Genomic DNA, 12,718 nt, shown 5'->3' with positions numbered 1-12,718 from the left:
AGTTCTCTAGGCACCATTTATTGAAGAGACTGTTCTGTCCCAGGTGAGTTGGCTTGACTGGCTTATCAGAGATCAATTGTCCATAGATGAGAGGGTCTATATCTGAACACTCTATTCTATTCCATTAGTCAGTATATCTTTCTTTATGCCAGTACCATATTGTTTTGACCGCCGTAATTTCATAATATGCCTTAAATTCAGATGACATGAGACCTCTGACTTCATTTTTTTTCCTCAGGATACTTTTAGCTATTCGGGACACCCTGCCCTTCCAAATAAATTTGGTTATTGGTTTTTCTATTTCTGAAAAGTGAGTTTTGGGGATTTTAATTGGTATTGCATTGAATCTGTAAATCAATTTAGATAGAATTGACATCTTCACTATATTTAGTCTTCCAATCCATGAACACAGTATGCCCTTCCATCTATTTATGTCTTCTGTGATTTCTTTTAATAATTTCTTGTAGCTTTCTTTGTACAGGTCTTTTGTGTCATTAGTTAAATTTATTCCCAAATATTTTATTCTTTTGGTTGCAATTGTAAATGGAATTTTTTTTATTTCCCCTCATATTGTTCATTATTAGTGTATACAAACACTACAGATTTCTGAGTGTTGATCTTGTAACCTGCTACTGCTGTACTCATTTATTAACTCTAGTAGTTTTGCTGTGGATTTTTTTGGATTTTCAACATATAGAACATATCATCTGCAAACAGTGAGAGTTTTACTTCTTCCTTTCTAATTTTGATGCCTTGCACATCTTTTTCTTCTCTAATTACTCTGGCTAGAACTTTCAACATAATGTTGAATAACAGTGGTGATAGTGGACTTCCTTGTCTGTTCCTGATCTTAGGGGGAAACTTTTCAGTTTTCCTCATTGAGGATGATGTTAGCTGTAGGTTTTTCGTATATTCCCTTTATCATCTTGAGGAAGTTCCCTTCTATTCCTATCGTTTGAAGTGTTTTCAACAGGAAAGGATGTTGAATTTTGTCAAATGCCTTTTCCGCATCAATTGAAATGATCATGTGGTTTTTCTGCTTTGATTTGTTGATATGGTGTATTACATTAATTGATTTTCTTATGTTGAACCATCCTTGCATACCTGGGATGAATCCTACTTGGTCATGGTGTATAATTCTTTTAATGTACTGCTAGATTCAATTTCCCAGAATTTTGTTGGGGATTTTTGCATCTATATTCACTAGAGAGATTGGTTGGTAGTTTTCTTTTTTTTGTAATATCTTTGTCTGGCTTTGGTATGAGTGTGATGTTGGCTTCTTACAATGAGTTAGGTAGCTTTGCCTCCTCTTCAATTTTTTTGAAGACTTTGATCAGGATTGGTACTAATTCTTTCTGGAACATTTGGTAGAATTCACATGTGAAGCCATCTGGTCCTGGACTTTTCTTTTTGGGGATTTTCTTAATGACCAATTAAATTTCTTTTCTTGTGATTTGTTTGTTCAGGTTGTCTATTTCTTATCGAGTCAAAGTCGGTTGTTCATGCCTTTCTAGAAAGTTGTCCATTTTATCTACATTGTTGTATTTATTAGCATAAAGTTGTTCATAGTATCCTGTTATTACCTCCTTTATTTCTGTGGGGTCAGTGGTTATGTCTCCTCTTCTATTTCTGATTTTATTTATTTTCATCCTCTCTCTTCTTTTTGTCAACCTCACTAAGCGTCCATCAATCTTATTGATTTCCTCAATTATTATCATGTCCTCAATTTCATTTTTTTCTGCTCTAATCTTCATTATTTCTTTCCTTTTGCTTGCTTTGGGGTTAGTGCGCTGTTCTTTCTCCAGTTCTTCCAAGTGGACAGTTAATTCCTCAATTTTTGCCCTTTCTTCTTTTTTCATATAGGCATTTTGGGCAATAAATTTCCCTCTTAGCACTGCTTTTGCTGCATCCCATAAGTTTTGCTATGTTGTGTTTTCATTTTCATTTGCCTCAAGATATTTACTGATTTCTCTTGTAATTTCTTCCTTTACCCACTGGTTGTTTAGGAGTGTGTTGTTGAGCCTCCACATATTTGTGAATTTTCTGGCACTCTGCCTATTTTTTATTTCCAGCTTCATTCCTGTGTGATCTGAGAAAGTGTTTTCTATGATTTCAAACTTTTTATATTTATTGTGACTTGCTTTGTGACCCAGCATATGTCTATCCTTGAGAATGATCCATGAGCCCTTGAGAAAAAGGTGTATCCTGCTGTTGTGGGGTGTAAAATTCTATAAATATCTGTTAAGTCTAGCTCATTTATTGTGTTATTCAAATTCTCTGTTTCTTTATTGATCCTCTGTCTAGATGTTCTGTCCATTGATGAGAGTGGGGAATTGAAGTCTCCAACTATTTTGGTAAATGTGTCTATTTCTCTTTTCAGTGTTTGCCTTATGTATTTTGGAGCATTTGGGCTCAGTGTATAAATACTTATGATTGTTATGCCTTCTTGTTGAATTGTTCCTTTTATTAATACATAGTGTCCTTCTTTGTCTCTTTTAACTGTTTTACATTTGAAGTCTAATTTGTTGGATATTAGTATAGCTACTCCTGCTCTTTTCTGATTGTTATTTGCATGAAATATCTTTTCCCAACCTTTCACTTTCAACCTATGTTTATCTTTGGGTCGAAGATGTGTTTCCTGTAGACAGCGTATAGACAGGTAGATGGGTCCTGTTTTTTAATCCATTCTGCCAGCCTATATCTTTTGATTGGGGAGTTTAACCCATTAACATTTAGTGTTATAACTGTACGAATAGTACTTTCTTCTACCATTTTGCTTTTGGATTTTACATGCTATATCTAATTTTCCTTTTTACCTTTACTGATTGTCTTCATTTCTACACTCTTCTCCACATCTCTCTTTCCTGTCTTTTTGTATCTGCCTCTAGTGCTCCCTTCAGTATTTCTTGCAGAGCTGGTCTCTTGGTCACAAATTCTCTCAGTGATTTTTTTTTCCTATGAAAATTTCTTTAATTTTTATCTTTTGGAAATACATTTTTCATTTTGTTTTCACAATACAAAAATGTTACATATCTAAGAATGATCTATCTGAAGCAGATCTATTGAAGTAGATCCACGAAATTGTGTTGCTGTTATTTGTTTCAACAGAGGAAGGGCTGGTACATGTTGCAGATCTGTCATTTCTCATGATTTCATAGACTCACACACATGCACCCATACACGACCCTTTACCTGCAGACTGCCACCCAAACACACACACACAAAAGAAAAAAAGAAGAAAAGACAACCAGGTGATGACACCGCAGAGAGAACACAGCACAACATGTAAGAACAGAAGTTAATTTTGTTACTCCAACACCCCCTGTGAGAAACTCACATCTTAGGAAAAATAACTCTAAATAAATATGTCCAAAGGCCAAGGCATAGGTAAGTTCCTTGATGGGTTGACATCAGCAGGCATTTTCCTGCTGGAAAAACAAGCTTGAGAAAGCTGAATATTTTCAGGCAGCTATGGTGGGAAGCAGGGAGACACAACCGATTTCTCCATGGGGAGACTGCAATCATGCGCTGTAACTGCCCAGCAATCTGTGCATGAAAAGATGGATGAGAACCTCTCCAGGCAGGACAGAGCTCAGCCCCAGATTCATGATCACAGCACATGAGAATATCAGCTCTTTTTACATATTTCACAGCCAACATTCCACATCAGGTGGGTTCTTAAAAGCACTAATTCATGACAGCAAAGATTTCACATGAGTAACAAATAACTGGTTAATAGTACACATATTCATGACAGCCTACAACTGTGATGAGTGTTCCACAGACAGTTTAAATTAAAAAGGAAAAAAAGAAACAACCACAAAAATAAAAATTTGGTTTCTAAGAGACATACTTAGTTTCAAATCCCTCCCATACCACATCTTATTCAATTAAATACAGTATGGCTTCCAAATGGCTTTGGGGTGTTGGCTGGTTCTCTCTCAGTGACAGCACCCACAATTTCACTCAGTTCTTGGTTACCATGTATCAGGAACTTCAAAGAGCTTGGCAGAGCTGCTGGAGATGCCTCCTGCTGAAGAAAACTCCTTCTTCATTCTTTTTAATTTCTTAGACTTTTTCCTCCCTTCTGAGAGGGATTCTGTACAGAAATCTGTCTGCTCAAGTTCAGCATCAGACATCTCCCCTGACCCTCTGTCCTCCGATCCAGTTTCTGCGTGACTGGGACTCAGATTTCTCTTTCCTAGTGCGCTGGTGCCTGTAAAACTATTGGAGCGGTAACAGTGATTCTGCACTGCATAGGACATGCACTGAGTACTTAACCGCTTTCGCTCAACCTCCTTCCAACTATCTTCTGTCCATTTTCTCTTGATTTGCTTCTCCTCAAGTTTTTTTCCCACATATTCAGCATAGGTCTGGATCCGATAGCTTTCTGCATACCTGCTGGTATTGACAGCAACCTGTACTTGCTCAGGCTGGCTCAGAGAAACAAATGCTGATGTGTCATCAATCCAGGATATCTGAATGTTACCAAAGTCACTGAAAAGCTGGTAAAGGTCGCTCATTTTCCATTCTTTGGGGAATGTCACATGGAGAACATGATCTTGTTTAGGTTCCAAGTCTGGTCCTTCCAAGTTAAGATATGGAATATCCATGACCCTCATAAGAAATAACCCTTTTCAAATAAACTTACTTCTCACTTTTCCCCTATGCCTCCAACTTCATGTCTGGCCTCTAGAGAGAAATGAACAGCCCCCAAACCAACTTCAGGAGGACTGAAAGGAGTTTCCTTTAACCGTTTTTCCAATTCCGCAAGAGATGTATTATTAATGATATCCTTAAAAGGTTGTGTAGTCCGGAGAAGATGGCGGCTTAGTAAGACGCGGGTCTTAGTTCCTCCTCCAGAAAAGCAAATAAAGAAACAGAAACAATACGAAACAGCTCCCGGAGCCACGACAGAGACCAAAAACACAGCGTACCCATTCTGGAACGGCTGAACGGGCAGGGAGAATCCGCTGCGGTGAGATACCCGAGGGGCACACGTTTTCCCGGCCGGGGCAGCTGGCGACTGGGGTCCCCTCCACGCACGTGGCTCCCCGGTCCGACTGGGAACGTTGGATAGTGGGGCCCTCCCACCATGCTTGGCATCTCGGCCCAGCTGGGCAATTTGGACCGGCACTCCCCCAAGCCGCGGCGGCCGGCGAACACCCTCCATGCACGGTTTCCCGGGCCGACTGCGAGATTCGGATTGGCAAGTTAAAGGAGCCACAGCATCTTTTACTGGTGGGCCCCGCAGACAGACGAGCACCACGAGCGCCACCTACTGGGCAGGAAAAGAAAAACAGAGCCCAGAGATTTCACAGAAAAACCTTTCAACCAGCCAGGTCCCACACCCAGGGAAATCTGATCAAATGCCCAGACACCACCAGAAAATAATGGATGACGCTCGGAAAATTGAAGATATGGCCCAGTCAAAGGAACAAACCAATAGTTCAAATGAGATACAGGAGCTGAAACAACTAATGCTGAATATACGAACAGAAATGGAAAAACTCTTCAAAAACCAAATCAATAAATTGAGGGAGGACATGAAGAAGACATGGGCTGAACAAAAAGAAGAAATAGAAAATCTGAAAAAACAAATCACAGAACTTATGGGAGTGAAGGACAAAGAAGAAAAAATGGAAAAAACAATGGATACCTACAATGATAGATCTAAAGAGACAGAAGCTACAATTAGTGAACTGGAGGATGGAACATCTGAATTCCAAAAAGAAACAGAAACTATAGGGAAAAGAATGGAAAAACTTGAGCAGGGGATCAGGGAACTGAATGACAATATGAAGCGCACAAATATACGTGTTGTGGGTGTCCCAGAAGGAGAAGAGAAAGGAAAAGGAGGAGAAAAACTAATGGAAGAAATTTTCACTGAAAATTTCCCAACTCTTATGAAAGACCTAAAATTACAGATCCAAGAAGTGCAGCGCACCCCAAAGAGAATAGACCCAAATAGGCGTTCTCCAAGACACTTACTAGTTAGAATGTCAGAGGTCAAAGAGAAAGAGAGGATCTTGAAAGCAGCAAGAGAAAAACAATCTGTCACATACAAGGGAAACTCAATAAGACTATGTGTAGATTTCTCAGCAGAAACCATGGAAGCTAGAAGACAGTGGGATGATATATTTAAATTACTAAAAGAGAAAAACTGCCAACCAAGACTTCTATATCCAGCAAAATTGTCCTTCAAAAATGAAGGAGAAATTAAAACATTTATAGACAAAAAGTCACTGAGAGAATTTGTGACCAAGAGACCAGCTCTGCAAGAAATACTAAAGGGAGCACTAGACTCAAATATGAAAAGACAGAAGAGAGAGGTATGGAGTAAAGTGTAGAAAGAAGGAAAATCAGATATGATATATATATATAATACAAAAGGCAAAATGGTAGAGGAAAATATTATCCAAACAGTAATAACACTAAAAGTTAATGGACTGAATTTCCCAATCAAAAGACATAGAATGGCTGAATGGATTACGACCCAGCAATACCACTGCTAGGTATCTACTCAAAGGACTTAAGGGCAAAGACACAGACAGACATTTGCACACCAGTGTTTATAGCAGCATTATCTACAATTGCAAAGAGATGGAAACAGCCAAAATGTCCATCAACAGACGAGTGGCTAAACAAACTGTGGTATATACATACGATGGAATACTATGCAGCTTTAAGACAGACTAAACTTATGAAGCATGTAATAACATGGATGGACCTAGAGAACATTATGCTGAGTGAGTCTAGCCAAAAACTAAAGGACAAATACTGTATGGTCCCACTGATGTGAACCGACATTTGAGAATCAGCTTGGAATATATCATTGGTAACAGAGACCAGCAGGAGTTAGAAACAGGGTAAGATAATGGGTAATTGGAGCTGAAGGGATACAGACTGTGCAACAGGACTAGATACAAAAACTCAAAAATGGACAGCACAATAATACCTAAGTGTAATGTAACTATGTTGAAACACTGAATGAAGCTGCACCTGAAATATAGTTTTTTGTTTGTTTGTTTGTTTGTATCTTTTGTTTTTTTTCTTTTTCCTTTTTTTATATATATATATTTTTTATTAGTATTATTATCTTAATTCTCTTCTCTATATTAACATTCTATATCTTTTTCTGCTGTTTTGCTAGTTCTTTTCCTAAATCGATGCAAATGTACTAAGAAATGATGATCATACATCTATGTGATGATACTAAGAATTACTGAGTGCATGTGTAGAATGGAATGATTTCTAAATGTTGTGTTAATTTCTTTTCTTTTTTTTGATTAATAAAAAAAATTTAAAAAAAAAAAAAGGTTGTGTACTGGCCATCAATTTAGTATCCAAGAGTCTGGGAAATACGCATGTTGTCATCTCCTTAAACTCATTTAAGTCCGCAGGCAGCGGGCAGTAGAACTGGCGAACTGTGTGCATAACATCCAAGAGCATATTGTGTCCAATAGCAAGTTTTCCCGAATTAGCAATGGCATGAATGACTAGAAAATCCCACGGCATCGTTCAGTTCCTCCTGTTCTTTAGCATGTTTTTGCTGCTCTCTTCTTCTGCGCTCTTCTTCATCTGCTTTACTTATAACTATATACCGCTCTTTCTTTTCAGTTTCTAAAGTCTCAACATGAAAACCTTTGGGATACTTCCAGCTCAAAGTCTGATAAATTAGCTTTCTTTGGAACCCAGTACACAGTTCTAAATCCAAGTTCTTGTCTTCTTCATTTTGTAATAAATCTTCTATTTTCTCTACCACTTGGTCAATAAACTTCTTCTGATCCTCAGGAATCATCACAGGACATTTTGAAGTGTTAGGAGATACATATGATAGAGAGCCTGCACCATTGGATTGCAAACGTTTTTCATCATACTGCTCTCTTAACTGCCTTTCTTCTTCCTGATTTAAATAGGGAATTCCATTGTGAAAAACTTTATTAAAATCAAATCCTTGGCTTGCTAGAAAGTCAATGCTTGAGCTCTGACAAACAAATTTGACATCTGGTGAGGATCTGTTGAAGGGTTTCAGGAAAACGTAAAAGTTAAATGACTTCGTTATGTATTTTGAATCTGCATAGTCATACTTAAATGTGCAAAGGCCAAACTGAAACAGCAAAAAGTCCATGGAATGCTTTTTAAGTTTCTGATACCTTTCTTCTGGGGTGTCAAAACCATTTGTTAATGCAGTGACTGAAGGTCCATCACTGATTCCTGAAAATTCCCCATCGATGGCGAAGAAGTCCGCCTCTTCTATGGCCTGGTACGCTTTGTGAAGATTACTCTTAAAATCGGGGCAATGCACCAAGAAGCTGCATCAACCCACGTCCCGCCAAGCAGGCCGGTCTGAGGCTGGGGCCTAGCAGACCCGTGAGGGGTAACGTGGGAACGCCGGGAGGGGCACGGGCAGACATGCACTGCTCCGGATTATCTCCATTCGGCAGAGCGGCCGGAACTCCGGCCCTGCCCCGCCTCAGCCGTTCTAATCGCAGAACTTGGCTGCCGCAGCAGCGGCAGAGCGGTGGCTACAAAGGTGGAGACAGCAGCGGAGACCACGGTGCTGGCGGTGGCGACTTCCGGAAACAGCGCCTCTCAGTGATTTTTTGTCTGAAAATGTTTTAATTTCTCCCTCATTTTTGAAGGACAATTTTGCTGGGTATAGAATTCTTGGTTGACATCTTTTCTCTTTTAGTCAATTAAATATATCATCCCACTGTCTTCTTGCCTCCATGGTTTCTGCTGAGAAATCTGTGCATAGTATTATTTGGCTTCCCTTGTATGTGATGGATTGCTTTTCTCTTGCTGCTTTCAAGATTCTCTCTTTGTCTTTGACCTCTGACATTCTGATTAGTAAGTGTCTTGGAGTACATCTATTTGGGTCTATTCTCTTTGGGGTATGCTGCACTTCTTGGATTTGTAATTTTAAGTCTTTCATAAGAGTTGGGAAATTTTTAGTGATAATTTCCTCCATTAGTTTTTCTCCTCCTTTTCCCTCCTCTTCTCCTTTTAGGACACCCACAACATGTATATTCCAGCTCTTCATGTTGTCATTCAATTCCCTGAGTCCCTGCTCATGTTTTTCCATTCTTTCCCCTTTATTTTCTTTTGCTTGTTGGATTTCAGATGTTCTCCAGTTCAGTAATCCTGTCTTCTACATTGAAATTTGACATTGTAGGTTTCCTTTGTTTTTTTTTTCATCTCTTCTACTGTGCCTTTCATTCCCATAAGTTCTATGATTTGTTTTTTCAGACTTTCAATTTCTTCTTTTTGTTCATTCCTTGCCTTCTCTATATCCTCCCTCAATTCATTGCTTTGATTTTTGATGAGGTTTTCCATGTCTGTTTGAACATTCTGAATTAATTGTTTCAGCTCCTGTATTTCATTTGAATTGTTGGTTTGTTCCTTTGACTGGGCCATATCTTCAATTTTCGTAGTGTGATTCATTATTTTTTTTTTTGCTGTTGTATAGGCATTTAATTACCTTAATTAGTTTATTCTGGAGATTGTTTTCACTTCTTTTACCTAGAATTTTCTTGCTGGATGACTTTGTTGTCTATCTGTTCTTTGACATTCAGTTCAGCTTATTCTGGACCTCTAGCTTAGTTTCGTTTAACAGCGCAGAATTTTTCAGTTCTTCTTTTCTTGTTTCTTGCCCTGCCTGTATGGTGCCTTTTCCCCCCATCTTAGGATTTCCTTAGGTATTATAGACCCCACCCAGATTTTCCCAGACCAAAATGGCCTCCCTAACAGGGAGGAAAGAGCCATCTGCGCCAATTTTCCCTGAGGGTGAGACCCAGCAGGTTCCAAGACTATCCTGTGAAGTCTCAGGACTCTGTTTTTCTTTTCCTGCCCAGTGTGTGCCACTTGTCTGCCTGTGAATCCCACCAGCATAAGGTTATGCAGTACCTTTAGCTTCAGCAGACTCTCCCTGCTGGGGTCGTGGTGGAGACAGAGGCAAGGTTGTAGGCTGGCTTTAATGGCTTCAAATTTCCAAACCTTGGGGTCTGAATTTCTTGAGGGAGGGATTCCACCTGAGTTGGGCCTCACTCCTATCCCAGGGAAGGCACAGGCTCCAGACAAGCTCTCCAACAGACTTGTTTCTGCCTATGGCTGGGGTAATTGCAGCCTCAGAAGCCCAGCCACTGTATCCAAAAGCAGTCAAGCCTTTGTGGAAACACAAACTCAAAAAAAAAAAAAAAACAAAAGAAAGAGAAAAATCCTTCTCAGAGCAGGAACCCCGTTCCTCAGGTTTGCCAATCAAGAACATAAGTTGGTATGTTGCGTTGTGTACCTTCAGATCCTGTATGTCCCCTCCTTTCCTTCAGGGCCCAGACCCTTTCAAGTATCATGTGCTGTCAGATCAAAAAAACCTGTTTCTTTTTTACTTTTTCCATTCCGTTTTCAGCAACCTCTGCTTTGACCAGGTTCAGCTAAGCTGGGGGCCTATTTTTAGTAATCAGAATTTGTGAATTAATTCCACAAATTAATTAATTAATTTTTGAAGCTTAGTTGCGCTCAGCCCCTGCTGCTGGTAAAGTCCCTTTCCTTTCCCCTCTGGGAAGCAGCCTTAGGGGAGGGGTGCTGGCTGCCGCAGCTTGGGGAACTCACGGTTCTGGGGGGCTCACAGCCTGTCCAGCTGGTCCAGACTGGGGTACGCTGTGTGTCCAGTCACTGACGTGGCCCCAGGAGCTGTTCCGTGTTGTTCCTGCTTATTTAGTAGTTGTTCTGGAGGACGAACTAAATTACGCACCTCTCTAAGCTGCCATCTTGGCACTCCACTTTTTTTATTTTAAAGCTCTGTTCTCCTAACCTATTCTGTGTCCACCAAGTTGCTTTCCTCTGTCTGTCACTTTGCTGCTTGTCATTTAGACTCTGTCCTTGAAATGCCTACGACCTTTTTGTTTCAGCTCCCAGGTGAGCATGGGTGACTGAGAGCTGTGTCTGGTGCCTGTTGACGGTGCATTCAACAGTAGACTTGCTGTTGTGAAGCTTATTTATATGGTGGAGAAGATAAGCCTACCTATAAATATGCCTAAGACTTACTTCTGGAAGACCTCTTTTGTGGCTCAGATTTGGCCTCTCTCTAGCCCAACTCTGCAAGTAAAATCCTTACCCTCCCCCTTACATGGGACATGATATCCAGGGGTGAAAGCTTCCCTAGCAACATAGGATATGACTCCCAGGGATGAGCCTGGCCCTGGCACCATGGGCTCATTATGCCTTCCTGACCAAAAGGGAAAACAGAATTGTGACAAAATAAGACATCAGTGGCTGAGAGAGTTCAAATAGAGTCAAGAGGTCACTCTTACACAAACTTCACAATCAATATCAAAATATTGATATTTTTCATGGTTTGCCAACCCTGAATCAAATCCATTCCTGCCAACCCTAAAGAACACTTAGGGCTTTGTCTGAGATTCTACAAAGTTTCCACGCACCGATGCACTATGATTACTTTCCAGAAACCCACAACCTCCAGATGGGTTCTTAGGCCAGATAAGTCCTGAAACCCAAAGGGACCAGCCTTTCCAGAACATCAACTAGTTCCATCCTCCTACCTCGAATTGCTGACAGCCCTTTCCAACATGAAAAGTTAGAATAAGCATAGCCTAAATACCCGTAACGAGTGGGAGAAAGAACGAAGGAGAAGTTATAACAGAAAAGATAGGATTTAACAAATGGGTATGATTGCTGAATCAGTATATTGATATTTCTTTTAGTCTCCAGTATCCTGAAGTGGCTAGAAGGAAAAACATAAAATTATGTAACTGTAATCCACACCAAATCTGTTCTAGAACAAATTATTGCATTACACTTTGAAATTTATTGCCTTTTTGTGTATATATTATTTTTTAGAATAAATTTTTTTAAAAAAAAAGAAAGAATGCTGGATTTTGTCAAATGCCTTCTTTTCATCTATCAATATGATCATGCGGTTTTTCCTGTTTGTTTTGTTAATGTGATATAATTCATTAATTGATTTTCATTGTTGAACCACCCTTGCATATCTAGGATAAAACTCACTTGATCATGGTACATAATTCTTTTAATGTACTGTCAGATTCAATCTGCAAGTATTTTGTTAAGGATTTTTGCATCTGTAGTCATAAGAAAATTGGTCTGTACTTTTTTATTCTTGTAGTAGTTTTATCTGGCTTTGGTATTAGGGTGATATCGGGTTCATAGAATGTATTAGTTATGTTCCCTTCTCTTTAATGTTTTGGAAGAGTTTTTAACGGAATTGGTATCAATTCTTCTGGAATGATTGGCTGAATTCACCAATGAGAGCCATGTGGTCCTAGACCTTTCTTTTTGGGAGGGTTTTGATGAGTGATTTAATCTCTGTATTTGTAATTTGTCTATTGAGATCTTCAATTTCTTCTCGAATCAATATATGTTCTTTGTGTGCTTCTAGGAATTTGTCCATTTCATCTAGGTTGTCTAATTTGTTGGCATACAGTTTTTCATAGCATTCTCTTATGATCCTTTATATTTCTGTATTGTCAGAAATATTGTCCCCCCTCTCATTTCTTATTTGATTTATTTGCATCATCTCTCTCTTTTTTTTTTTAATCCAGCTAAGAGTTTGTCAATTTTATTGATCTTCTCAAGGAACCAACTTTTGATTTTGTTGATTCTTTCAAATTTTTTATGCTCAATTTCATTTATTTCTGTTCCAGTCTTTATCTCTTTCTTTCTGCTTGCTTTGGGATAA

General features: G+C 39.2%; 1 protein-coding gene across 1 annotated transcript; it reads right to left on the bottom strand.

Moving 5' to 3' along the window:
- Nucleotides 1-3,925: 3,925 nt before the first annotated feature.
- LOC143688319 (poly(A)-specific ribonuclease PARN-like) lies at nucleotides 3,926-8,289 on the bottom strand. The gene is given in 4 exon segments (XM_077166144.1): nucleotides 3,926-4,672; nucleotides 4,675-4,803; nucleotides 7,320-7,501; nucleotides 7,503-8,289. Coding segments are annotated over 4 exon segments (1,635 nt in total). The 5' UTR covers nucleotides 8,132-8,289; the 3' UTR covers nucleotides 3,926-3,977.
- Nucleotides 8,290-12,718: the final 4,429 nt, after the last annotated feature.

Source organism: Tamandua tetradactyla, chromosome 1, assembly GCF_023851605.1.
Source record: "Tamandua tetradactyla isolate mTamTet1 chromosome 1, mTamTet1.pri, whole genome shotgun sequence".
NCBI classification, from domain to species: domain Eukaryota; kingdom Metazoa; phylum Chordata; class Mammalia; order Pilosa; family Myrmecophagidae; genus Tamandua; species Tamandua tetradactyla.
This window is presented reverse-complemented; position numbering and strand designations above follow the sequence as displayed.